The 27,247-nt window shown below is 57.9% G+C and overlaps 1 protein-coding gene across 1 annotated transcript; it reads right to left on the bottom strand.

Moving 5' to 3' along the window:
* Window positions 1–3,938: 3,938 nt before the first annotated feature.
* On the bottom strand, window positions 3,939–27,130 carry POLR3E (RNA polymerase III subunit E). The gene is made up of 22 exons (XM_078867170.1): window positions 27,039–27,130; window positions 24,474–24,834; window positions 24,034–24,084; window positions 23,344–23,421; window positions 22,749–22,873; window positions 21,987–22,069; window positions 21,453–21,560; window positions 19,133–19,179; window positions 18,476–18,595; window positions 18,165–18,247; window positions 17,942–17,986; window positions 17,709–17,800; window positions 17,153–17,273; window positions 16,230–16,311; window positions 15,551–15,610; window positions 14,972–15,129; window positions 14,209–14,276; window positions 13,861–14,048; window positions 12,986–13,282; window positions 11,984–12,061; window positions 11,468–11,593; window positions 3,939–5,328 (listed from the first exon to the last, which is right to left on the bottom strand). Exons 2-22 carry the CDS (start codon window positions 24,516–24,518, stop codon window positions 5,272–5,274), a joined length of 2,112 nt encoding a protein of 703 aa, XP_078723296.1. The 5' UTR covers window positions 24,519–24,834; window positions 27,039–27,130; the 3' UTR covers window positions 3,939–5,271.
* Window positions 27,131–27,247: the final 117 nt, after the last annotated feature.

Raw genomic sequence — 27,247 nt, forward strand, 5'->3', positions numbered from 1 at the left:
AGTGAGACAGTGTACCTCTCTGTAAATCTTTGACAAACACTGTCAACTTGCGCTCGAATGCCAAAACCTCCTCCAGCATGTGCAGGGATGTGCCTCCTTTCCCCTGAAGGGTTGTATTTAGCGTGTTTAGATGTGCTGTCATGTCTACCATAAAATGTAATTTTTCCAGCCACTCTGGCTGTTCCAGCTCAGCAAAGGTGAGCTCTTTGCTGCCCAGGAAGGTTTTTACTTCTTCCAAACATGTGACAAAGCAACGGCAACGTTATTGCCTGTCACCGGGCGGGCAGTGTGGAGCGGAGCGGCGACCTGTCAGCAGCGGCAACGCCAGAGCAGGTGTCACAGTGCGCCTCCTCCCCTCGCTAGCATCCGCCCCGGAGCCGCGGTCAAGGTTCAAAAGAGCCGCATGCGGCTCCGGAGCCGCAGGTTGCCGACCCCTGAACTAAGAGAATGAATGGCGGGGCGTGGTCTGGGGGGGGGGCGTGGTCTGGGAGAAGGGGGCGTGATTTGGGGGCCGTGGGTCTGGGGGAGGGGTGTGGTCTGGGGGGATGGGCGTGGTCTGGGAGAAGGGGGCGTGGTTTGGTGCAGGAGGGCGTGGTCTGAGGGGTGAGGGCGGGGCTAGGCTTGGTCAAGGCTGTGGTTGCGTGGCGTTTTGTGTTTACGAACGCGAGGGGGTGCGGGGGGGGGCTCCTCCCAGGGTTCATGCCAGTTCAGAGGGTTTCGCCTCTCGGCCGAGATTCAACGCCGTTGTTGTCAGCTCAGAGGTTCTACCTCTTAGATTGGGCCAAACCACGTGTGCTGCTTGCTGGACATTGGGAAAGCGTTCACACAGCACTGGAAAGACGCCGACACTCCATCCTGTCTCCACGAGTTAAGGGGCCGTCCATAAATGACGTCACGTGATTTTGGACGATTTTTTGACCCCCCCCCCTCAAACATGACGTCACAGAGATCTGCTCCCCCCCCCCCCAAATAAAACATGCTTCAAATCGCTTTAAACTATTGTCATTGTAGTGCGTATTTAATGTGGCGCTGCACTCTGATGTTGTAGGAGAAAACATTTATTAAAAAGTCTAATTAAGTAGAACGTGTTGTCTATATTTAAAGTTGCGCATTTTTATGTGACGTCACATTTCTCACCCCCATCCCCTAGGTGCGTGACGTCATTTATGGACGGCCCCTAACGAGATAACGTTATTCCGTCAGCCTACGTACGCTTGTTTCAGCAAGCAAAGTCTGGATCGGCTCCGACTCTCTGGGTGTCATCAGCAGTCAGGCTTGTTATACAACTGTCACCGGCGTTGAGAAGGGCGTTCCATGTACACACGATGGGGCCTCCGTTATTTTGTAGCTCATCGGTGTCACCTTGTAATTCAAGTTCTAGAGCCTAAACCCATCGTCATCATCATCAGCCGTGGTCAATCAACTGCTGGTTTAAGGCCTTCCCAAGCCACCGCCGCCTCGAGCAGCCCAAATATAACTCGATAGACGCGCGGTGATGTTGATTCGAAATGTGCAGGGAAAAACCGGAGGACCCGGAGAAAAATCTACGCGACCACGGGGAGAGAGAGAGACACGCAAACTCCACATATACAGCAGCAGCAGCGTCAGTTTTAGGTATCGAACCCACGGCTTCCTGCATACCAGGCGAGGTAGTTAACATCTCCTAGCCACCGTGGCACCTTGATATAGCGCCGCGCCTTGACCAATTCTCCATAAAGCGCCTTGACTAAGGCGCTTTACGGAGAATCAAGATCGGTAGGTATGAATGTAATGGTGGTGATGAGGTGGACATAATACACGAGAGGCGGCAATTGGGCGAATCTGTGATGCGTGAATTTGGTAAAAGCTCAAATTGATGAGACTAAATGATGATGAATGGATTGGATGGATGGGGAATGAATGATAGCCGTGGAGATTATGAAGACGGAGGAGGAACGGTAGACGTGGTTACGAAGGGGTCGTGGGGTGAGCTAAGGGGGGAAATAAAAGGTGAGTATTGAGCGAGGAGCAGAAACGAGTTAGCGAAGATCGCTGCTTATGCATGGCGACACCAGCAGACAAAGATCCCCCGTGTAGCCTTAACAGACTGTAGGGGCAAGTGCTGTTAGCGAGCACTTATGAAGGCCAGAACGGTACACGAGGGGGTGGGTGGCCAGCACCACGCCCTACCGCCTTTGTCTCCCCAGTGGCGATGTTTACACATTGCACCAGGTACTCATTTGAGGCTGAGTCGACCTAGGGGAGGCCCAGGATCGGTTCAGATAATCATCACTGGTGTTGGCCGTGAGCGGGAATCGAACCCGTGCCGCCGGGTTCACAGCGCAGCGGGAATCGAACCCGTGCGGCCGGGTTCACAGCGCAGCGCGCTAACCGCTGCACCACCGCTCCCCACGCTGCCGACGGCTCCACCACCACCACCAGTCATTGTGGTGTGTGGTGGGGTAAGGCGTGGGGCAACTCCCCATCTCGTCCAAGGCGTCTGGGCCACTGCCTGTGCGGTCTGCAAAAGTAGGCCAAGTATCTTCGAGATGATCTTTTGGAGCTCCCTCTTGCAGAGGGCCCCTTTGCAAGCAGTGGCGTGACAAGAGGAATTGCAGGGGCTGCGCCTTTTAATGTTTACTTTCGACACAATGCACATGTCCGTTGTACTGCACGGAGCTTCCGATATCTTTCGTCTCGACAACTTCAGCAAATCCATTCAACTCGAATCTTTAAATAAAGGGATGATAAAAACGAGACCTCCGGTCAATTATAATTTCAAATACAGCAGCAGCAGCATTGTTTGCCAAAACAGTCATTATATTTGACATTGCGATTCCATTTCATTACAAATTGCGCAACTGGAATTTTAATTGACCTCGGTTCTGGTAATAACACGTCGGTCCTTGCTCTGCGACATCGAGGATGGGGGGGGGGGGAGAAAAAAATAAAACATCACATACGTTCGTCAATTTACACCACTGTCGTGAACGGGGGGGGGGGGGGGTGGCGTTATCGGTCTACGGTATTTTATATTATTCCTCTTTGGGCAGTGCTGTTGACAAATGTGAATGGGTTTGTTTTTGCCGTTTGTTCCTGTTCATTACTCCCAATGCAGCTATCGCAATAGAACATTCTTTTGTTGAATTCTTGTCAACAATTCAGCGTTCAAATGAAGCGTGTTCACCGCTGTAAAAAGTTTCGATTTTGTACTTCTACACCGGAGACTAAACCCCGCTTTCAAGTGTTGCCGGTGACCGTTATCTGCACCGAAACGCAATCTTTAAAATATGGCATTAAACGTAATCCCCCCCCGCCCCCAGCCCAGCGCGGCTCAGGAGGCACCAGGTTGGTTTTTTCCACTGCAAGACCAGAGCCATGCTGCCGACCGTCAGTAAACGAACCCCTGATCCTGGTCCGACTGGGCTACCCGTCACATTCACAATTACTACAAGGCCAGAATTTCACGGTATTGTTCTGGCTCGGCTTGGCAAGAAGCCAGTGGAAAAAAAAAACACCTGTACCATGATGGCCCCAACTCTGGTGCAGCTCAGATGTGCCAGTAGCAATGGGATACGCAAGCGTTAAAAAACCCACTGAGTGTCAACAAACACTGCACAGACGGGGAAACCGTGACATTGTGAGAGAGGAGAGCAGCAGCTCTGTACCGACTCCTCCAGCCAGTGTCGTTCCCTGGCATCACATGCAGGCTCCGTCGTCGGTAGAAATTCACGACGGGTATTTATTTGTTTTAACGCGCATCAATGTTTATCGCAATTGGGTTTGGCATTACGACCGACAGGCAGCAAACGTAACCTGCAATTCATGAAGTGTAAGACCGCAAGCAGCATCTCATTACAAAACTCAGCGCAGTGCGTGCCTCAACCTGTGTCCTCGACAGAAAATCCGCGTGCACAACCCGGACCACCCACCCCACCCGCCCACCCACCCACGTCACTTGACTGCCGGACTTGAGAGCCAATCCACGCCGTGAACGAAACGATTCCGTTACCATACCGTGTCAAGCCATACGGATTACCCCGTATTCTTGTACAGGGAAGTTGGGTTTTTTTCTACCTACGTGACTTTACCGAAAGAACCAAAGAGTATGGATTCCTGCAGTCTCGAAAGCTTCAAATTTAGATTCAAATCAAGAGGGAAGTTGAGCTTTGAGGTCCATACGGCGTACAGCCATTTCAATACGGGCAATTGTCTGTTTGTTTGTTTCTCCCTTGTGATGGGAGTTTGTAGGATGAACGTTGAGGTTGATAAGGGTACGGGGGTGACCAATAAGGTCTGAATTGGTCCGTAATAAGGTGGGGCACTGATAAGGGCTTGACAGGTTTGCGTTACCGTTTTGCAGCCCGATCCACACGATGAAAATACTTGGACATAACCAACAGATGTACAGTATATGCACAGCTCGCGTAACCTTCTCACATCAATCACAGAGGTGAGGAGAAGCGGGGGGGGGGGGGGGGCGGCGGGAGGGCAAAAAAGAAACGTGAAACTTAAGCCGGAGAGAGAAAAAAAACACATCAGTCGTAAACTTCGGAGAAAAAAAAAATTGATCGCCTTCTTTTCTTGGCCCAGCAGAGGGCCGCGTGATTTGAGTCTCCAGGGCTGCCGTTCCGTGGCAGCGCGAGACTTTGCGGTGGAAGCGGAGGCAGCGGAGGCAGCGAGGTTGCCCCGTAGTAAGGGGGGAGGGGGGGGGCAGCACTTGAAACTGCTTGTGTGGGGGGGGGGCAGCAGCGAGGCCGCCGAGAAGACCCCGGCTGTCCTGCCCTCCCGCCCCCCCCACCTTGGCATCTCTCTGCCCTCTCAGCCGTCGGCCTCGAAGGTCGCCTCATTTCCTCTCGTGTAGAAAGGAAGGTGGCGGCGGGGATGACGATGGCCGTTGGGAATCCAGGGAGGCCATGTGGTAAGGTTGGCACCTGTCCTGGATTTGCCAGAATCGTTCTTTTTTATTTTTGATGTGGCCGTCCAGGCAAATCTGTAAGTCTTCCCGGGTCCGTAAAGGTCACAGCGCATTTTGTTGACTGTGCAACAACAATAATAATAACAACACAGCCATCGAGACAGTGCATACGCATGCAGTTCTCCACTATTCCAGTCTTGTGAAATATTCTTCTCTTCAACCAGGACATGTCCAAGTGGCAACCTGACCACGGAGCCTTGGGCTGAGGCCAATCCCCGGGTTTCACGGCCACACCACTTCACTCACCTGCACTCCTCACCCACGCTCCTCCCCCCCCCCCGCCCCCTCCTCGCACCCCGAGGCGACGGCTGCTGTCACGACGGAGTCGTTCCCTTCAGGTACCACATCCCATTGCGGCTCACGCAGCACTCCTGCACACGGCGGGGAACGGGGAATTGCAGCGGTGAGGACACGCACAGGGACGAACGTCACGGTGGTGGTGGTGGATGAGTAGGAGACACTGGTGGTGGTGGTGTAGGAGACACTGGTGGTGGTGGTGGTGTAGGAGACACTGGTGGTGGTGGAGTAGGAGACACTGGTGGTGGTGGTGGTGGAGGCGTAGGAGACACTGGTGGTGGTGGTGGTGGAGTAGGAGACACTGGTGGTGGTGGTGGTGGTGGAGTAGGAGACACTGGTGGTGGTGGTGGTGGTGGAGTAGGAGACACTGGTGGTGGTGGTGGTGGAGTAGGAGACACTGGTGGTGGCGGTGGTGGTAGAGGAGTAGGAGACACTGGTGGTGGTGGTGGTGGAGTAGGAGACACTGGTGGTGGCGGTGGTGGAGTAGGAGACACTGGTGGTGGCGGTGGTGGTAGAGGCGTAGGAGACACTGGTGGTGGTGGTGGTGGTGGTGGAGTAGGAGACACTGGTGGTGGTGGTGGTGGTGGAGGCGTAGGAGACACTGGTGGTGGTGGTGGTGGTGGAGGCGTAGGAGACACTGGTGGTGGTGGTGGTGGAGGCGTAGGAGACACTGGTGGTGGTGGTGGAGGAGTAGGAGACACTGGTGGTGGTGGTGGTGGTGGAGGCGTAGGAGACACTGGTGGTGGTGGTGGTGGTGGTGGAGGCGTAGGAGACACTGGTGGTGGTGGTGGTGGAGTAGGAGACACTGGTGGTGGCGGTGGTGGAGGAGTAGGAGACACTGGTGGTGGTGGTGGTGGTGGAGTAGGAGACACTGGTGGTGGTGGTGGTGGAGTAGGAGACACTGGTGGTGGTGGTGGTGGTGGTGGTGGTGGTGGTGGTGGTGGTGGTGGAGGAGACACTGGTGGTGGTGGTGGTGGAGTAGGAGACACTGGTGGTGGTGGTGGTGGTGGAGTAGGAGACACTGGTGGTGGTGGTGGTGGAGTAGGAGACACTGGTGGTGGTGGTGGTGGTGGTGGTGGAGGAGACACTGGCGGTGGTGGTGGAGTAGGAGACACTGGTGGTGGCGGTGGTGGTGGAGTAGGAGACACTGGTGGTGGCGGTGGTGGAGTAGGAGACACTGGTGGTGGTGGTGGTGGAGTAGGAGACACTGGTGGTGGTGGTGGTGGTGGAGTAGGAGACACTGGTGGTGGCGGTGGTGGTGGTGGTGGAGGAGTAGGAGACACTGGTGGTGGCGGTGGTGGTGGCGGTGGTGGTGGAGTAGGAGACACTGGTGGTGGTGGTGGAGTAGGAGACACTGGTGGTGGTGGTGGTGGTGGAGTAGGAGACACTGGTGGTGGTGGTGGTGGTGGAGTAGGAGACACTGGTGGTGGTGGTGGTGGAGGAGACACTGGCGGTGGTGGTGGAGTAGGAGACACTGGTGGTGGTGGTGGTGGTGGAGTAGGAGACACTGGTGGTGGTGGTGGTGGTGGAGTAGGAGACACTGGTGGTGGCGGTGGTGGTGGTGGAGTAGGAGACACTGGTGGTGGTGGTGGTGGAGTAGGAGACACTGGTGGTGGTGGTGGTGGAGGAGTAGGAGACACTGGTGGTGGTGGTGGTGGTGGAGTAGGAGACACTGGTGGTGGTGGTGGTGGTGGAGGAGACACTGGCGGTGGTGGTGGAGTAGGAGACACTGGTGGTGGTGGTGGTGGAGTAGGAGACACTGGTGGTGGTGGTGGTGGTGGAGTAGGAGACACTGGTGGTGGTGGTGGTGGAGGAGTAGGAGACACTGGTGGTGGTGGTGGTGGTGGAGTAGGAGACACTGGTGGTGGTGGTGGTGGTGGTGGAGGAGACACTGGCGGTGGTGGTGGAGTAGGAGACACTGGTGGTGGCGGTGGTGGAGTAGGAGACACTGGTGGTGGTGGTGGTGGAGTAGGAGACACTGGTGGTGGTGGTGGAGTAGGAGACACTGGTGGTGGTGGTGGTGGTGGAGTAGGAGACACTGGTGGTGGTGGTGGTGGTGGCGGTGGAGGAGTAGGAGACACTGGTGGTGGTGGTGGTGGTGGTGGTGGCGGTGGAGGAGTAGGAGACACTGGTGGTGGTGGTGGAGTAGGAGACACTGGTGGTGGTGGTGGTGGTGGAGTAGGAGACACTGGTGGTGGTGGTGGTGGTGGAGTAGGAGACACTGGTGGTGGTGGTGGAGTAGGAGACACTGGTGGTGGTGGTGGTGGTGGAGTAGGAGACACTGGTGGTGGTGGTGGTGGAGTAGGAGACACTGGTGGTGGTGGTGGTGGAGTAGGAGACACTGGTGGTGGTGGTGGTGGTGGAGTAGGAGACACTGGTGGTGGTGGTGGAGGAGTAGGAGACACTGGTGGTGGTGGTGGTGGTGGAGTAGGAGACACTGGTGGTGGTGGTGGTGGAGTAGGAGACACTGGTGGTGGTGGTGGTGGTGGAGTAGGAGACACTGGTGGTGGTGGTGGTGGAGTAGGAGACACTGGTGGTGGTGGTGGAGTAGGAGACACTGGTGGTGGTGGTGGTGGTGGAGTAGGAGACACTGGTGGTGGTGGTGGAGGAGTAGGAGACACTGGTGGTGGTGGTGGTGGTGGAGTAGGAGACACTGGTGGTGGTGGTGGTGGAGTAGGAGACACTGGTGGTGGTGGTGGTGGTGGAGGAGGAGACACTGGTGGTGGTGGTGGAGTAGGAGACACTGGTGGTGGTGGTGGTGGAGTAGGAGACACTGGTGGTGGTGGTGGTGGTGGAGTAGGAGACACTGGTGGTGGTGGTGGTGGTGGAGTAGGAGACACTGGTGGTGGTGGTGGTGGAGTAGGAGACACTGGTGGTGGTGGTGGTGGTGGTGGTGGAGTAGGAGACACTGGTGGTGGTGGTGGTGGAGTAGGAGACACTGGTGGTGGTGGTGGAGGAGTAGGAGACACTGGTGGTGGTGGTGGTGGTGGAGTAGGAGACACTGGTGGTGGTGGTGGTGGTGGAGGAGGAGACACTGGTGGTGGTGGTGGTGGAGTAGGAGACACTGGTGGTGGTGGTGGTGGTGGAGGAGGAGACACTGGTGGTGGTGGTGGAGTAGGAGACACTGGTGGTGGCGGTGGTGGTGGTGGTGGAGGAGACACTGGCGGTGGTGGTGGAGTAGGAGACACTGGTGGTGGTGGTGGAGTAGGAGACACTGGTGGTGGTGGTGGTGGTGGTGGTGGAGGAGACACTGGCGGTGGTGGTGGAGTAGGAGACACTGGTGGTGGCGGTGGTGGAGTAGGAGACACTGGTGGTGGCGGTGGTGGTGGTGGTGGAGGAGACACTGGCGGTGGTGGTGGAGTAGGAGACACTGGTGGTGGTGGTGGAGGAGACACTGGCGGTGGTGGAGGAGTAGGAGACACTGGTGGTGGTGGTGGAGTAGGAGACACTGGTGGTGGCGGTGGTGGAGTAGGAGACACTGGTGGTGGCGGTGGTGGTGGAGTAGGAGACACTGGTGGTGGTGGTGGTGGAGGAGTAGGAGACACTGGTGGTGGTGGTGGTGGAGTAGGAGACACTGGTGGTGGTGGTGGAGGAGTAGGAGACACTGGTGGTGGTGGTGGTGGTGGAGTAGGAGACACTGGTGGTGGTGGTGGTGGAGTAGGAGACACTGGTGGTGGTGGTGGAGGAGTAGGAGACACTGGTGGTGGTGGTGGTGGTGGAGTAGGAGACACTGGTGGTGGCGGTGGTGGAGTAGGAGACACTGGTGGTGGTGGTGGTGGAGTAGGAGACACTGGTGGTGGCGGTGGTGGTGGCGGTGGAGGAGTAGGAGACACTGGTGGTGGTGGTGGTGGAGTAGGAGACACTGGTGGTGGCGGTGGTGGAGTAGGAGACACTGGTGGTGGTGGTGGTGGAGTAGGAGACACTGGTGGTGGTGGTGGTGGAGTAGGAGACACTGGTGGTGGTGGTGGAGTAGGAGACACTGGTGGTGGCGGTGGTGGAGTAGGAGACACTGGTGGTGGTGGTGGTGGAGTAGGAGACACTGGTGGTGGTGGTGGTGGAGTAGGAGACACTGGTGGTGGCGGTGGTGGAGTAGGAGACACTGGTGGTGGCGGTGGTGGAGTAGGAGACACTGGTGGTGGTGGTGGAGGAGTAGGAGACACTGGTGGTGGCGGTGGTGGAGTAGGAGACACTGGTGGTGGCGGTGGTGGAGTAGGAGACACTGGTGGTGGTGGTGGTGGAGTAGGAGACACTGGTGGTGGTGGTGGAGGAGTAGGAGACACTGGTGGTGGTGGTGGTGGAGTAGGAGACACTGGTGGTGGTGGTGGTGGAGTAGGAGACACTGGTGGTGGTGGTGGTGGTGGAGTAGGAGACACTGGTGGTGGTGGTGGAGGAGTAGGAGACACTGGTGGTGGTGGTGGTGGTGGCGGTGGAGGAGTAGGAGACACTGGTGGTGGTGGTGGTGGTGGAGTAGGAGACACTGGTGGTGGTGGTGGTGGTGGTGGAGTAGGAGACACTGGTGGTGGTGGTGGTGGAGTAGGAGACACTGGTGGTGGTGGTGGTGGTGGTGGCGGAGGAGTAGGAGACACTGGTGGTGGTGGTGGTGGTGGCGGTGGAGGAGTAGGAGACACTGGTGGTGGTGGTGGTGGAGTAGGAGACACTGGTGGTGGTGGTGGTGGAGTAGGAGACACTGGTGGTGGTGGTGGTGGTGGAGTAGGAGACACTGGTGGTGGTGGTGGTGGTGGCGGTGGAGGAGTAGGAGACACTGGTGGTGGTGGTGGTGGAGTAGGAGACACTGGTGGTGGTGGTGGTGGAGTAGGAGACACTGGTGGTGGTGGTGGAGGAGTAGGAGACACTGGTGGTGGTGGTGGTGGTGGAGGAGGAGACACTGGTGGTGGTGGTGGTGGTGGTGGAGTAGGAGACACTGGTGGTGGTGGTGGTGGTGGAGGAGGAGACACTGGTGGTGGTGGTGGTGGAGGAGGAGACACTGGTGGTGGTGGTGGTGGAGTAGGAGACACTGGTGGTGGTGGTGGTGGAGTAGGAGACACTGGTGGTGGTGGTGGTGGTGGAGTAGGAGACACTGGTGGTGGTGGTGGTGGAGGAGGAGACACTGGTGGTGGTGGTGGTGGTGGAGGAGGAGACACTGGTGGTGGTGGTGGAGTAGGAGACACTGGTGGTGGTGGTGGTGGAGTAGGAGACACTGGTGGTGGTGGTGGTGGAGTAGGAGACACTGGTGGTGGTGGTGGTGGTGGAGTAGGAGACACTGGTGGTGGTGGTGGTGGAGGAGGAGACACTGGTGGTGGTGGTGGTGGTGGAGGAGGAGACACTGGTGGTGGTGGTGGAGGAGTAGGAGACACTGGTGGTGGTGGTGGAGTAGGAGACACTGGTGGTGGTGGTGGTGGAGTAGGAGACACTGGTGGTGGTGGTGGTGGAGGAGGAGACACTGGTGGTGGTGGTGGTGGTGGAGGAGGAGACACTGGTGGTGGTGGTGGTGGAGTAGGAGACACTGGTGGTGGTGGTGGAGTAGGAGACACTGGTGGTGGTGGTGGTGGAGTAGGAGACACTGGTGGTGGTGGTGGAGTAGGAGACACTGGTGGTGGTGGTGGTGGAGGAGGAGACACTGGTGGTGGTGGTGGTGGTGGAGGAGGAGACACTGGTGGTGGTGGTGGTGGTGGAGGAGTAGGAGACACTGGTGGTGGTGGTGGTGGAGTAGGAGACACTGGTGGTGGTGGTGGTGGAGGAGTAGGAGACACTGGTGGTGGTGGTGGTGGTGGCGGTGGAGGAGTAGGAGACACTGGTGGTGGTGGTGGTGGAGTAGGAGACACTGGTGGTGGTGGTGGTGGAGTAGGAGACACTGGTGGTGGTGGTGGTGGAGTAGGAGACACTGGTGGTGGTGGTGGTGGAGTAGGAGACACTGGTGGTGGTGGTGGTGGTGGAGGAGTAGGAGACACTGGTGGTGGTGGTGGTGGAGTAGGAGACACTGGTGGTGGTGGTGGTGGTGGAGGAGTAGGAGACACTGGTGTTGGCGGTGGTGGTGGAGTAGGAGACACTGGTGGTGGCGGTGGTGGTGGAGTAGGAGACACTGGTGGTGGTGGTGGTGGAGTAGGAGACACTGGTGGTGGTGGTGGTGGAGGAGTAGGAGACACTGGTGGTGGCGGTGGTGGTGGCGGTGGAGGAGTAGGAGACACTGGTGGTGGTGGTGGTGGTGTGAGCGACCTTCAGCAGCTTGTCAAGCGTCGGTTTGTCCGGCTCGGGTCCTCCGGCGAGTGCGAGCCGCGACTGGATGGCCGGGCGCTTCAGCCGGTAGTTCTCATTGAACATCTCCAGGAGAACCTGCCGGGGCTGCACAGCGAGGAGGCGCCAGTCAGGAAGGACACTCCACCCCCCGATCACCACCATCAACCACCATCACCACCACCAACCACGCGGAGCGAGCCGAGACGTAACCCACCCGCCGGGATGCACCCTACGCCTTCACCGCGCAACAAGTACCGGCGCGGACACGAAACTCACTGCGGATTGACACAATCTCGGCCGGATATATCCACGTTCGCCCGGTGAATGGGGGGGTGGGCGGGGTGAATGGGAGGGTTGGGTGGGGGGGGGTGAATGAGGGGCTGGGTTTTGGAGGTGGTGAGTGGGGGGGGTGGGTGGGGGGGGTGGTGAATAAGGGTTTGGGTGGGAGGGGGCGGTGAATGGGGGGCTGGGTGGGGGGCAGTGATTCGAACGAACCTTCTCGTGAGCGTCCCCCACGCTCCAGTTTGCGAACACCTTGTCGTTGTTGGCGTCCGAGAGGAACTGCGGCGGAATCTGGCGGCGGCAGGGAGTGCGACGGTGACGTGAAGCGCCAGCGGCAAAAGCAATCCGGTGCGGTTGGTGTTCCGGAAGGGATCGATAGGTACCGTGAGTCACGGTCTGACCGTTGAAACCACAGTATCGAGCCAGGTTCGCGTCCCCGCAGTGGGGCATCCCGTCTGATGGGATTTCGAGCCTCTGGTACTTTACGACAGAACGAGAGATCTTTGCATTTGGTAACAAAGATCCCCCCCCCCCATTTAGCCTTGCAGATTATCGAGGTAAGTGCCGTTACAGTGAGAACCCATTAGGGCTGTACGCACGCATGCGCCTGCAGTCGTACCCGCGCGCAAACACGCACGGGTCACACACATGGAGTCGCACACAGGCACGCAGTTACAGAGACAAAGATCCCCCGTATTAGCCTCAACAGACCTTTGGGGCAAGTGCTGTTAGCGAGCACCTTTATGAAGGCCGGCACGGTACACCAGTCAGTGGGTGGCCAGCACCACGCCGGACTGCCTTTGTCTGCCCAGTGGCGAGGTTTACACATCGCACCGGGTACTCATTTTAGGCTGACCTGACCTAGGGGAGGCCCAGGAGCGGTTCAGATAATCGTCACCGGTGTTGGCCGTGAGCGGGAATCGAACTCGGGTCGCTGGGTTCGTTGCGCAGCGCGCAAAGACAAAAAAAATTACAAAGATCACCGTACAGCCTTAACAGACTGCAGGGGGCGAGTGTTGTTAGACGCACGCGCGCAGTCACGCGCGCAGTCACGCGCGCAGTCACGCGCGCAGTCACGCGCGCAGTCACACGCGCGCAGTCACACACACGCAGTCACACGCGCGCAGTCACGCGCGCAGTCACGCGCGCAGTCACACGCGCACAGTCACGCGCGCAGTCACGCTCGCAGTCACACACACGCAGTCACGCGCGCACCTGCACGTGTATCTGCCGGCCGCCGCTCTGCAGCGCCGCCTCCTGCAGCATGAGCGGGGAGATGCCGGCGCCGAGCACGTGGCCCGGGGCCAGCGCCGCCAGGTGGCGGTCGAGCAGCCGGCGCAGCTCGCGCAGCGGCAGCACCGTGTGCTCGGCGAGGCGCGCTCGCACAAACGCCAGGAGCTCGCGCCGCTGGGTCTCGGCTCCCGCCGCCTCCGACTCCGACTCCCCCGGGGCGCCGTGCTCTCCGTTGGCGAGCGCCGGCGCTCCGTTGGAGCTGTCCACGTCCATCGGTTCCTGCGCCCGGAGGGAGGGGAGGGACGGAATCGCGGCGTCGCGGTTAGAGCTGGGTTCGATAACCGTGGTGCTATTTTTTGTTTTCTATGTTGTTGCTCTTGGCAACTTGGTTGATCCAAGTCAAGCTCACAAATAAGACTCGTGCCGGTCTCTTGAGTTCCCGGTTGGTTACAGGTCGACGTCATTCGCCAGAGGAGGCCCATTGTGAGCCGGCGTCATTGTCCAAATTTGAAAATGTACCCCCAAATTTGCTCAATCGGATTATGCATTGCAATCGACGGCCCCTCCTGCAAATACTTGGCACGTGACTCAGCGAAACTTATTCTCTAAACAATCATATTATTATTAATCATAACGATAAAATGCAAGGCGGTAAAGGTAAAGACTCGAGGAACGGAATGTGTCGGAGAGGACGTCCTCCTGTGAGATGGAGCGATTAATTCAGGTCAAGCGCACACGCTCGATGGATTATAACATGACGGGACTGTGAGAGATGGTGGTTGTGGCGGCAGCAGCGGCCTGAGAAGGACTTCATCCAGCAGCGGATCGGCAAAAAACGCAGCCGCGTGAAATCTCACCGTATCCTCGGCATCGCTGGCGCGCTCCTCCTTGATGCGCACGCCGCCGCTCTCCTGCACGGCATTGTGGGTCTGCCTCGTGGGATTCTGGGAATGCCGCTGTTTGTAGGTCTGTTCCAGATCCTCCTTGTGTTCCATGATCTTTGACCTGGCCAGCCTGAGCCGCTCCTCCCCCGTCACCACGGCACCTGCAGTGCGTCCGTACGTACGTACATACGTAATTACATGCATACGTAAGTACGTACGCACGTTCGTTCATTTGCTCATTCGTCACCGACTACGGAATACATTCCATCGACGATGAGAGCAAAAATACAGAGAGGCGCGATTATTTGTCACGGAGCGTACCCAGTGGCGGTGCCTCTGGCTTCTTGGGCAGCATGTCCTCCTTCTTCAGACCGTACGCCTTCTCCAGCCTGGCGGTCACACACAAAGATCCCCCACGTAGCCTTAACAGACTGTTAGGGCAAGTGCTGTTAGCGAGCACCTATGAAGGCCGGCACGGCACATGGTGGAGGGGGGGGGGTGGTCACGCCCGGTGATGTTTACACGCCGCACCAGGTACTCATTTGTCGACCTCGGGGAAGCCCAGGACCGGTTCAGATAATCGTCACCGGTGTTGGCCGTGAGCGGGAATCGAACTCGGGACGCCGGGTTCGTAACACTGCACTACCACTCCACACACACACGCATGAGCGCACGTCACGCACACGGCCGATACTCAACTCGCACGAGATCGGCAGTGGCGATTCGGGCTGCGTAACGAGCGATGCCGACGACCGGTTTGTCGGTGGTCGACGGGCAACGTCATTTAACATTTGCCGTTACCAGATCCGGTCGATACAAAATTCCGTCGTCGATTTCCACCGTGCGTCGTCGGCGGCGGTAGTAGTAGTAGCAAGCAGCAGCGCGTTACAAGCCGAAATCATCACCGTTCATGATTTCCTTCGAAACACTGAACCCTTATCCCGTCCGCCCGCAGCTCACAACACGGCGTTCATTGGCAACGGGATTGTTTGGGGGGGTGGGTGGGGGTGGAGGTGGATGGGTGGATGGGTGGACGGGTGGGTGGCGGCGTGGTTCGGTAGTGGCGGCGGCGTTGGAAGCTCACCGCGCCTGGACGCCCGCCCACAGCATGGTCTGCCGCTGCACCACGTCGGCGTGCCTCCGCACAAAGTCGTCGTCGCGCGGCTGCATGAACTCCCAGCCCAGGCCGATGCGCGACACGGCCACCTGCTGGAAGATCTCGCGCACGTCGTCGGGGGGCAGCTGCGTGCAGCGGAGGAGAGGGTGGGGGGTGGGGGGTTAAGACCGCAGAAACACACGCGTTCACGCAGATCCCGCACGCGTGCTGGCACGCTCTGGTGTAGACGCTCGCACACAGGCACGTGCACGTGTGGGCTGTGGCTGGCGGCGGTTGGTGGTGGCGGTTGGTGGTGGCGGTTGGTGGTGGCAGTTGGTGGTGGCGGAGTGTGGTGGCGGAGTTGTTAGTGGCAGTGGTGGTTGAGTTGATGGTGGTGGGTGGGATATCGTTGACTGTGATTGTGGGTGACGGGTGGCGGTGGGTGGTGGTGGTCGGACGACAAAGGTGGTGGATGGTGATGGTTGAGCAGCCGGCGCAGCTCGAGCAGCGTTGACGCGTGCGTGACGTGTGCGTTGACGTGCGCGTGTTGCGTGCGTCGCACCCCACCTTGACGATTCCGGCGACGTCCTTGCGCAGGAGCATCCTCTCCTGCGTGAACCTCCACATCTGCCGGGCGGCCGCACGTACGCACACACACACACACGCACACACACGCACACACACCTCAGGGTTACTTAACGGTTTCGAGTTGATTTTGCTCAACCAGGCGAGACCTCAAGGAGACCGGGATTCGTCTCATGTGTAAGAGGGTGGCCTGGCTCAACGAAACGACAACGGAGAAGGAATATGTAAAAAAAAAAGTAGGGTCGGGTTTAAAGTCCAAACACCACGACACAAGTTCCGCTCCCAGCCATGCCAGACATGAGCGGTGAGCGACAACTGAACCAGTCCTGGGTCTCCCCCTATCCATCCGCTGCCCGGCGGACAACCCGCTGCCCGTACTACGACTACACCCGCTACCTCCTGTGTCTGCACCCGACACCGTTGGGACGCGGCCGTTCGTATCGATCCTCAAGCCCGGCGATCAACGACGCACGCGTCGGCGGGCGGTCGGGCGCGCCCCGCGAGAATCGATCATTTTCGCCAACCGGCGCGGCGCCAGAGAGGTTAATTCCGCTCAAGAACGACCCCCGCCGCGGCCGCCGCCGCGGTGCCCCGGCGCGGAACGGCGAAAGGGCCGCGGGGCGCAAACGGGAAGCGGCGTCACGCGGCTCGGGAGACTCACGACGAAGTCTCGGGCACGGCAAAGCAGCTCGCCGGGGATCCCGCTGTGAGGGCTCAGCGAGTCCTTGGGGTAGAGCACCTCGCTGTGGGGGGGGGGGAGTGGGGGGAGTTCAAGTTCATTTATTAGGTATAGCCCTGTGAGCCATTCGGCTCTTGAATCGGGTGCAACCGCAACAAACAAAAAACTAAAACATGAACAAAAAACATCTTAACGTGAATATGTGACTGAGTGCAAACAGAAAATCCAAGAAAATATTGCAGAAAAAAACACCGTACACCAATGCTGTGTGCAAAAATCCCAGTGGGATGCAAGTCAAACAACCAACGGTGGGGGGGGGGGAAGGGGGGGTGCACACAAGGGATCAACGGCCATCAAAATAGAACTCAAGAATCTTGATTTGAAGCTTTCGTGATTGCAGGAATCCATACTCTTTGGTTGTTTCGGTAAAATCACGTGGGTAGAAAAATAAAATAAAATAGATCACGATGTTTCGGACGCTTGTGTTGCGCCCGCAACGTCGTGATCTATTTTATTTTATACCTACGTGACTTTACCGAAAGAACCAAAGAGTAAAGAACTCAAGAAGTCGGGCGGCTCGGAAGTCGGAGCGAGGAGCCGGCACCCTCCAAGATCCTGGGTTTGAATCCGGGACTCAGCCGCGTCCCTCCACCCCCCCCCCCCATGGTTAGATGGAGCTCTCGAGCGGAGCCAGTTGATTCTCTTTGGCTCCTCCAGACCGTGGGCCGCAGTGCAGTCGCACCGTCTGTGCACTCGATAGCCATCGGGTCCTGGATTAACCCATGGGCCCCTCTGTGTAACTCCACGCATCTGCACGTGAGTCTATACGCATGTTCATGGCTCTGTGTGCAAGTCCGTGCGTCTGCGTGCGATGGGATGTGGGGGCAGGCTGGTAGCGCACCCACCTCTTGACGACCCAGCAGCCCTGCACCAGCAGGGCCACCTGCTGCACGCTGCGCAGCACAGACACCGAGTCGAGCCCGGGGCTCAGCAGCGACATCAGCTGCGAGAACTGAAGCACTTTCACTGCAACGCGCGGACGGGGGCACGCGCACGCACACACAGCCTTCACTGAGCACCTATGAAGGCCAGAACGGTACACGAGGGGGTGGGTGACCAGCACCACGCCTGACCGCCTTTGTCTCCCCAGTGGCGATGTTCACACACCGCACCAGGTACTCATTTGAGGCTGAGTCGAACTCGGGGAGGCCCAGGACCGGTTCAGATTATCGTCACTGGTGTTGGCCATGAGCGGGAATTGAACCCGGGTCGCCGGGTTCATAAGGCAGCGCGCTAACCGCTGCACTACCGCTCCCCACACACACCCACACACACGTATACAAACACACACGCAAACACGCACACAGACGCGCACACACGCACAAACGGCCAGACGGACATACACACAGACACACACGCACACACACGCACACACAAGCACACCCCCCTCAAGGTGCTCACCGTTCTTCATGAGCGTCTTCACCTGGTCTCCGAGCGGCAACGTGCGCAGCTGAGCCATGGACATGACGTTGCTGGGCGCCACCGTCACCTTGCTGTGAACACAGTGGCAGCGCCGCGCCCGCGTCAATGCCGCGTGCGTGCGTGCGTGCTGGTGGTGGCGGGGGGTGGGGACTGGCGGGCATCGGATAAACAGGTGCAGGATCACGGGTGGGCCAGTTGCGGAGCACACTCACATTGTCTCCTCTTTCGCGGGAGGCATCAGCATGGAGAGGTACTCCCTGCGAACGAAGCGCACGGGGGACGATGGATGGGTTAAGATCACGGAGGCTTCGTCTCACGAGGAGGGTGAGTCTCGTTTACAAGAGTGACCCGGGTCCCCCGAAACGAACGCTCTCCGAGCGCGAGAGCGAGCCGACGCGTTAACGAGCGGAGCGGGGTTGCTAGGGGCTCGCTCACTTGGGCGTCTTCATGAGCTCGCACGCCTCCATCATGCCGCTCTGCGCCAGCAGGTACTGTCGCTCGTGGTCCGCGCGCCCGTCCTGCGCGCACCACGGGAGAGACGCGCCACCTTGGCGTGCACCGCCTTGCCCTGCTGCCGGCGTCTGTGGCCGTGGGTGCGTGTGGGTGCGTGTGGGTGCGTGTGGGTGCGTGTGGGTGCGTGTGGGTGAGCTCGCTAACAGCACTCGCCCCAACGGTCTGTTGAGGCTATACGGGGGATCCTTGTCTTTGTGAGCGAGCGTGAGAGCCCTGAAGTGCACGGCGCTCACCTTGAGTCCGTGGTGGCGGAGGTTGAACCACGGCTCCTCCGCCTGCTTCTGCTGCATGTACTCGTACGACTGCATCCGCCGCTGCTTGGCGCGGTCGCTCTCCGGTCGCGCGAACCGCACCTGGTGCAACGCCGCAACCCGATTCTTAGCGATTGCTGCGTCACGCTGTGCACCACGCTGTGCACGACCGCGTCACGCTGTGTAACACACTGCGCGCCACTGCGCCACGCTGTGCACCACACTGCGTGCCACGCTGTGTTACTGCGCCACGCTGTGCACCACCGCGCCACGCTGTGCACCACCGCGCCACGCTGTGCACCACCGCGCCACGCTGTGCACCACCGTAACATCGATGGTGGCGAGCGTCGTCATGCGGCACTGAGCGACTCGCCCCGTCCCTACCCAATTACTATGACGATGATGATTATTGCTACGATTCGGGAATCGCGATTTGATTCAACTGTCAATTCGATTCTTCGTCTCGTTTGTATAGATTTGCTTTATTTTCCCCCCGATTGCACAATTACGTCAAATCATTTGAAAAAATGTATATGGCGAAACCCCTCTGCGACCGACCACTGTCACGCGAGCAATCCGAAATGCGCGTAAAACTCGACCCCCGAGTTAGTGATCGCGAGCGATCTCGTCGGCGCTCACCGTCACTTGCTTGACATCGTCCTCGGCCTCCTCCTGCGACGAGTCGCCTGTGCGCTCCACAACACGAGCACCAATTAGGGCATGGAGGAAGGAAAGCCGCGCACACACGCGCGTGGATTCTCTAAGCGTTCCCGACGTGCGTTTGTCCTCGGGGGTGCGTTCAATCGACAGTAACTTCACGTGTCAAGCGGCATCGTGAGATCATGCCGCACGTCCCCCACCGCCACCCCTGCCTCCCGAAGGCGGGAAACCCCCCCGCAAGCCACGCCCAGCACGACACGGCTGCCAATGATGCCGATGATGTCACCAAGTCCCGCCAATCACTTCCCGTGTCGTCCGATTTGTCATCCAACCGATAATTTAATACTTAAATCTACAACGGAAAATGAACAGCGGGTGTCGTTGCAGAGAACGTTAATCACTAAATAAAAAACACACCTACCTTGTCTCTCTGCATAAAATATTACAAGTATATTTCACGCAACCAATGGGTCGCCACGGCCTTTACCAGCAGCACGGCAGCACTGCAGCACTGCAGCACTGCAGCACGGCAGCACTGCAGCACTGCAGCACGGCAGCACTGCAGCACTGCAGCACTGCAGCACGGCAGCACTGCAGCACTGCAGCACTGCAGCACGGCAGCACTGCAGCACTGCAGCACTGCAGCACGGCAGCACTGCAGCACTGCAGCACGGCAGCACTGCAGCACTGCAGCACGGCAGCACTGCAGCACGGCAGCACGGCAGCACTGCAGCACTGCAGCACGGCAGCACGGCAGCACTGCAGCACTGCAGCACGGCAGCACTGCAGCACGGCAGCACTGCAGCACTGCAGCACTGCAGCACTGCAGCACGGCAGCACTGCAGCACGGCAGCACGGCAGCACTGCAGCACGGCAGCACTGCAGCACTGCAGCACGGCAGCACTGCAGCACTGCAGCACTGCAGCACTGCAGCACTGCAGCACGGCAGCACTGCAGCACTGCAGCACTGCAGCACTGCAGCACTGCAGCACTGCAGCACTGCAGCACGGCAGCACTGCAGCACTGCAGCACGGCAGCACTGCAGCACTGCAGCACTGCAGCACGGCAGCACTGCAGCACGGCAGCACTGCAGCACTGCAGCACTGCAGCACTGCAGCACTGCAGCACGGCAGCACTGCAGCACTGCAGCACGGCAGCACTGCAGCACGGCAGCACGGCAGCACTGCAGCACTGCAGCACTGCAGCACTGCAGCACGGCAGCACGGCAGCACTGCAGCACTGCAGCACGGCAGCACGGCAGCACTGCAGCACGGTAGCACTGCAGCACGGCAGCACGGCAGCACTGCAGCACGGTAGCACTGCAGCACGGCAGCACGGCAGCACTGCAGCACGGTAGCACTGCAGCACTGCAGCACTGCAGCACTGCAGCACGGCAGCACGGCAGCACTGCAGCACTGCAGCACTGCAGCACTGCAGCACGGCAGCACGGCAGCACGGCAGCACGGCAGCACTGCAGCACGGCAGCACTGCAGCACGGCAGCACGGCAGCACGGCAGCACGGCAGCACTGCAGCACTGCAGCACTGCAGCACGGCAGCACGGCAGCACGGCAGCACGGCAGCACGGCAGCACTGCAGCACGGCAGCACGGCAGCACGGCAGCACGGCAGCACGGCAGCACGGCAGCACGGCAGCACGGCAGCACGGCAGCACTGCAGCACTGCAGCACGGCAGCACGGCAGCACTGCAGCACTGCATTACTGCTTCGCTACAAGAAAACTCAGGGTCTGTGTTGACATCCAGCGTCTCGCCAGCGGGCTCAGGCTTGCTTTCTTTCACGGGACCTTTTTTTCCAGTATCAAAGAATTAAAAATAATGAGAGGTTTTACCCTTTCTGGCAATAAAACTGTTGTGTTAAGATGTTCAAACACCAAATAGAGAACCTTTTGCAAGGAATCAAGTCTGCGTAAAGAAGGCTCTCTCTGGTGTAGGCCAATCATATTATCAGATAATGTTTGTTTGCATGTTCACCACAAGTACTGCGAGTGGTCAATGCAGTACTTCGTTCCTTGAAAAGGGTTTCTATTTGGTGTTCGAACAACGCAACTGTTTTATTGCCAGAAAGAATAAAACCTTTAATTTCGCTTCCTGTCACCCGCGTCTTACAAGAACGGGTCCTTGCCTACAAACATCGGGGCAGCTCACCCGGAACCGGACAGCCCGGAGCAACGCGGGAAAACCGCGCGACTTTAACCGGCACGGACGGGCCTCTCTCCCCGCGAGAGAGAGAGAGAACGGTGGCGGGGGTGGCGGGGGTGAGGGGCAGGCATCCCGGCTCACCGTCTTGGGCGGCGTCCTTGTCCTTGTGCTTGGAGTCGGCCTTGTCGAGGTACGAGAAGCTGGGACGCAGCTGCAAGACGCCTTGGAGCGGCGTCACATGCAGCTCGCCTGCCGGCACATGGGGGAGAGGGGGTGGGGGGTAAAGGGGACCAGGCACGCGGGTTTAGGACACGCTGGTTTAGGACGCACGAGTTTTCGAACGCGCGGGTTTCAGAGACGCGTGCACACGCGGACACACATTCGGGCCCGCGCCGTCCTTGCCCGCGCCACGTTCACGACGTGTTGTTGCGGCTGGGGTGCATCACTCATTTTCAGAGGGGGGCCACTATCACCGATAAGACATCAGTGTGGCGGCCGTCACACATTTTAAACCACCGGGGTTTCACGACGACGTGGTGTTGTCACGTGTTGTGCATTGTCGGGGGCCGCACGTCAGGGTCCGCATTAAAGGCCAGCAGGGGCCGCCAGTGGCCGTCGGGCCTTGCGACGAAGAAGGCCGCGATAGACCACGTCCCCCCCTCCCCGTTCACGTACCCCTGCGGTAGAGGGCGATGGCGTAGCGCGACGCGCTGCCCGGCGTCTGACTGGAGCACAGCAGCTGCTTGTCCATCAGCTTCCTACGCGGCGAGCGCAAGGGAAACCCGAGTCACGGCTCACGCGGCACCGCAAAGCCCCCGGTCACTCTACTGGAGGTGAGTGGAGGCGAGCGGCGGTGAGTGAGGGTGAGTGGAGGGGAGTAACAGTTCGTTATGGTGAGTGGCGATGAGTGTGACGGTGAGTGACAGCGAGTGTGGGCAAGTGGAGGTGAGTGACGGTGAGTTACCGTGAGTGGAAGAGAGTGGAGCCGAGTGACGGTGAGTGGAGGGCGAGTGAAGGGAGAGTGGAAGTGAGTCGCGGTGAGTGACGGTCAGTGGAGGTGAGTGGAGGTGAGTGGAGGTGAGCGACGGTGAGTGGAGGTGAGTGACGGTGAGTCACGGTGAGCGACGGTGAGTGGAGGTGAGTGACGGTGAGTGGAGGGGGAGTGGAGGGAGAGTGGAAGTGAGTCAAGGTGATCGACGATGAGTGGAGGTGAGTCACGGTGAGTGGTGAGTCACGGTGAGTGAAGGTGAGTGACGGTGAGTCACGGTGAGCGACGGTGAGTGGAGGTGAGTGGAGGTGAGTGACGGTGAGTGGAGGAAGAGTGGAAGTGAGTCAAGGTGAGCGACGATGAGTGGAGGTGAGTCATGGTGAGTGGTGAGTCACGGTGAGTCACGGTGAGTCACGGTGAGTGGAGGGGGAGTGGAGGTGAGCGTTTACGTGGAGTAGGTGCAAGAGCCGCTGCCGTCGTCCCCGTGGGCCCCGTCCACGTTGAGCGCGATCTGCTCCCCCTTGCTGCGCGAGTAGTTGGGACTCGTCACGTTGATGCCCAGCTCCAGCTCCACCTGCAGCGTTCGTTCGGGGAAGAACGCAATCGCCAACAAAACGATTCGTCGACGGGGCCGTTTGTTATTTTTCAGCTTGCCCAAAGGTGACGACGAGCGGATTGATGCCATCGAGGGCGTGACGATGACTACGACTGCTGCCCACCGGAGGCCAAAGCGCGCGACCGACTGCGACGAGGCGATGCCAAGGAGTTTGAAAATTACGACACGGACTCAGGTGACCTGGTCACGTAATCGGAGGCTGCGGTGCGCTCCCTGCGTTGCGATGTACGGACGTTCGCTCGTTCGTTCACACGCACACACACGAAGGGCGTCCGGCCACAGGCAGGCTAGTGTCCAAGGCAGGTGCCGCCACCAAACCACCAAGCCTCTCTTCCCTGCACCATGCCCCCCGTGGCCAGAGGAGGGTCTCTCCGTGCCCTGCCCCGCCACCCCCACCACCACCACCACCTTTAATCCTCGACGCTCACCTTATGCAGCTTGGGCTTGATGCGCGTGGCGAGGTGTGGCGTGCCCTCGTACGTCATGCCCGCGGGCCGCACCGGGTACTGCCAAACGAGACGCGACGGCCGACTCAAGAGCCGCAAGCAACCCAAGAAAGAAGACGTGCGTGCATGCGTGCGTATTCCGCAACGCTCTCCAACGTGCTCATTTGTCCCCGGAATGTGTTTAATAACGCGATGATAACGCGACCTTCCGAGCGCGCGGCACGCGACGTCACACGGCGCGCGATGTCGTGAGGTGACGTCACGTGTAGTGATGTCATGGTGATGGCACCACACGCGTGGCGTGCGACGTCATCGCCATGGCCGAAAAGTCTATTTTATTTAGCGCTGGTTTTTACCGCCAAATGTCCGGCAACCGTTTGATCAATGTGGCCAGTTTTTCTACAGGGCATGTCCTCGAACAGCAACAGAAATTTATAATAAAAATATTGTTTATTACGGGATCAACTTGACGAGAGTTATTGCCCCCCGCGCCCCCCGTGTTACAGGCAGGCAGACGGACATAACTCGTGTAATTAACGCTGCTTTTAACTTTAGTTGGCAAGCGTCGTACCATACTTCACCCGGCTGATCAGTGCGAGTTGGTGAAAAGCTGGAATTTTCCGGTCACTTCGTTATACCACCCCCCACCCCAGGGTCAGGTTTGCCAACTACCTGGAAGAGGTAGAGCTTGTCAGCGAGTCCCTTCGCCAGGTACACGTCGATCTGTCACACGCACAACAGCATCCAACAAGGCCATTGCCGTTACACTCGAATACATCACGCACATCGGTGTCACAAGACGCTACTCCACAGGTGTCAGGCGAAGACACCGAGTGTACAGGCAGCAGACATACAGGCAGTAGGTGTACAGTCAGCAGACAAGCTGCAAGCAAATGTACAGGCACCAGGCCGTACACGCACAAGGATTACGGCGAGCAGACAACACAGACAGCGGGTGTAGAAACGTGATGCACAGAGGCGTCGAGTATGCAGGCACCGTGTCTACTACACGCTCGGTACCTGCTGCCTGTACGCCAGCTGCATGTACGCCTGCCTGTACGTGCACGCGAGCCTCTGGTGTGTGAGCAGCGCCGTGCGTCCTCGCTCCTCACCTCCTCGACGATAGGGTCGTCCTCGTCGTCTGTGGCGGTCGCCATGGTGATGCAGTCTGCCGCTCCCTTCGCTCCCGTGTCAAAACGGACGCGCGTCACACTGTCGTTCCCCCGTCACACCAGCCGCATTTCACCACCGTCCACCCGTCACACCGCCCAAATGCCACACCGTCCAAACGTCATACCAGCCACCCGTCACGCCACCCACTCATCACAGCGTCCACCCGTCACAGGGTCCGTGTCACAGCATCCACGTGGGCGTTGGCGGGACACCACTTCTGGCACCGGGTGGACGATGCTGGCACACCCTCACCGCTGTACCCTCACCAGAGGTCCTCACCGCCGTCACGAGTCTTCACCCCTGTGCACGCGATGACGTACAGATTCACCGATTAAGGGTTAAGGATGGTGGATATTACTGTACTGAAGATTCCTAACAAGGATGAAACTGCTATGATACAGATGTCTCATTGCCATGCTCATTTATTAAATTAAATCTCCACAATTTCGAATCGAAGGCACGGCCATGTCAGTGACATACAAGGCGTGATGGGAGAACTGATCTTCCAGTCACAATTGTGCCTTTTGCGTATATCATCCATCACTCTTCAGATTCGGTGCTGGTGTACGCGTTACGGAGTTGGGTTAAGGAACTGGTGGTTACCGACGGGTGTTTGACGCAAGCGCTAGGGTTCAAGATAAGTCGTTGGCATTCGGATAAGTTGTTAACGTCCAGGCTTTGGGCAAGACTCCACTTCAATCTGTACTACCAGATTAACGATTACGACCTCGGACTTCGAGAAAACGACGATACAGGTGATCCCCTGCATCGTCTTTAACAGACAGTCGGGACAAGTGCTGTTAGCGACACGTCACACGTAGGATGTAGGTGGCCAACACCACGCCCGGCTGCCTTTGACTCCCCAGTGCTGATGTTTACACACTGCACTAGGTACTACTTTGTTCATTTAAGGCAAGACCGGCTCATATATTCGCCACAGTTTATTGGTCGTGAATGAGAATCGAACTCTGGTCGCCGGGTTCAATCGATGGGTGCTATCGGGCATCGCTTGGAAGACAGGGAACATCCATTCGGTGGCCGCATAGCTATTATTCAGAAGCAACCTGGCCATAAATGATATCTCAACAAAGTGGCTTATCATGTGCAAATTAATAGCAGCCAAATAATCTAAACCCGGAGAAAAATCCACACAAACCACGGTGAGAAAATTCTAACTCCAAATACACAGCAGGCATCAGGTCGGGATTGAACCCACGACCTCCCGTATACCAGGCGAGGAAGTTAACATCTCCTAGCCACCGTGATGATGATGAGAGAGGGACACGCAAACTCCAAATATACAGCAGCAGGCGTCAGGGTCGGGATTGAACCCACGACCTCCTGTATACCAGGCGAGGAAGTTAACATCTGCTAGCCAACACAGCTGATGCCACGTCAGGGTTAAGGTTCAAGGCTAGAGCAAGGCTGGAGCTGGGATCCTGGTGTGATGTGGGGCTAGTGTGTGTGTGGGGACAACTGTTGCAGGAAACGTGAGCACGTGCACACTGTGAACTCAAATGTACAATCTGTAAAGAGAAAACACGGATTGCAAAATAATAATAATGATAGCAACAATGCAGGCTGACGTCTCATCCGGAACAGAATAAGACTCAATGCGATGTTCTTGTCTGGTTAAATATAGAGGGACAGATTAAACAGAGAGAAAAACAAATCTCAATTGGATGTCCGCCTGATGATGCTGGTCGCAATTACCGGCGAAACGTCGTACTCGAATTGAAATGCTCTACAACACACAAGCGATGTGTTGGAGAGCGAGTAACGAATGTGGCACGTTTTGTGTCGGTGACCAACCCTTACTGATTGGCCGTGTCGGGTGGTGGAGGGCTTTTTTTATATTTACGCGATCTAAACAAAAAAAAACATTATAGATTAAATCTTGACTTAAAGCTTTCGTGACTGCAGCAATTCATATTATTTGGGTCTTTCGGTAAAAACACATAGATAGATCAAATATAATTATTATAATATTACTAGATTATTATGTTTATTTGTTTTTATCTCCGTGGCTTTACAGAAAGAACATTTATTATGGATATTGGCGGGGAAAGTCCTAACGACTTGCGAGTTAAACAACTCACGTGGTTAAACTCAGCTGGTCAGTCACAAGAAGCGAATCTCAGCGTGTCCCCACGTCGTTACAAAACAAATCACCGTCAATTACTCAAAACAAGCGCACACCAACACGCACGTACAACGCGTTAGCATTGGCGCTACGTTTTAAAGATGTAAACCAAAGCGTAACGAATGGTGACTGCGAGGCCGGCCAGGCCGGGGGCGTCGCCCGGTCCTGCCCGGAGCCTCCCGCTTCCACCGGTAGCACATCCAGGTGAGCGCGAGGCTTCGCCGCGGCCTAAGTCTCGGCGACGCGAGGCGTTGTCGCGCTAAGGCGGTTAAATTCGTAAACGAAACTTCAACAATAAACGCGGCAAGCGTCGACGGCGGCGCTTCTGTTCAAAAGCTAAGCGCCAGGAAGGGAAACTTACTCTGTGCGGGGTTTGCATTGAACCATGTGAGGGGGCAGCAGCAGCGGCGGCGGCGGCGGATCGCGGCCTCCATGTGACACCGCGTGGCTAAACGCGACCACGCCGCAATTAAAACACAAATAATATTATGCGCGTGTATATAATAACAGCAATGAAAATAAAAAAACCACCAGCACGATTGTTAATGTATTTCTTGTTGTTGGTACAAA

The sequence above is a fragment of the Lampetra fluviatilis genome, chromosome 23 (genome assembly GCF_964198595.1).
Source record: "Lampetra fluviatilis chromosome 23, kcLamFluv1.1, whole genome shotgun sequence".
Taxonomy (NCBI): domain Eukaryota; kingdom Metazoa; phylum Chordata; class Hyperoartia; order Petromyzontiformes; family Petromyzontidae; genus Lampetra; species Lampetra fluviatilis.

Bases quoted from the DNA above. Each gene is read 5' to 3' on its own strand.
- POLR3E (XM_078867170.1), bottom strand. From the start codon at position 24,518: ATGGCGACCGCCACAGACGACGAGGACGACCCTATCGTCGAGGAG. The intron at 14,049-14,208 runs GTACGCTCCGTG...GACGCACTGCAG, and splicing joins GCCAGAGGCACCGCCACTGG to GTGCCGTGGTGACGGGGGAG. The intron at 12,062-12,985 runs GTGCGCGCGTGA...TGCCGCCGCCAG, and splicing joins GCCGGCAGATACACGTGCAG to ATTCCGCCGCAGTTCCTCTC.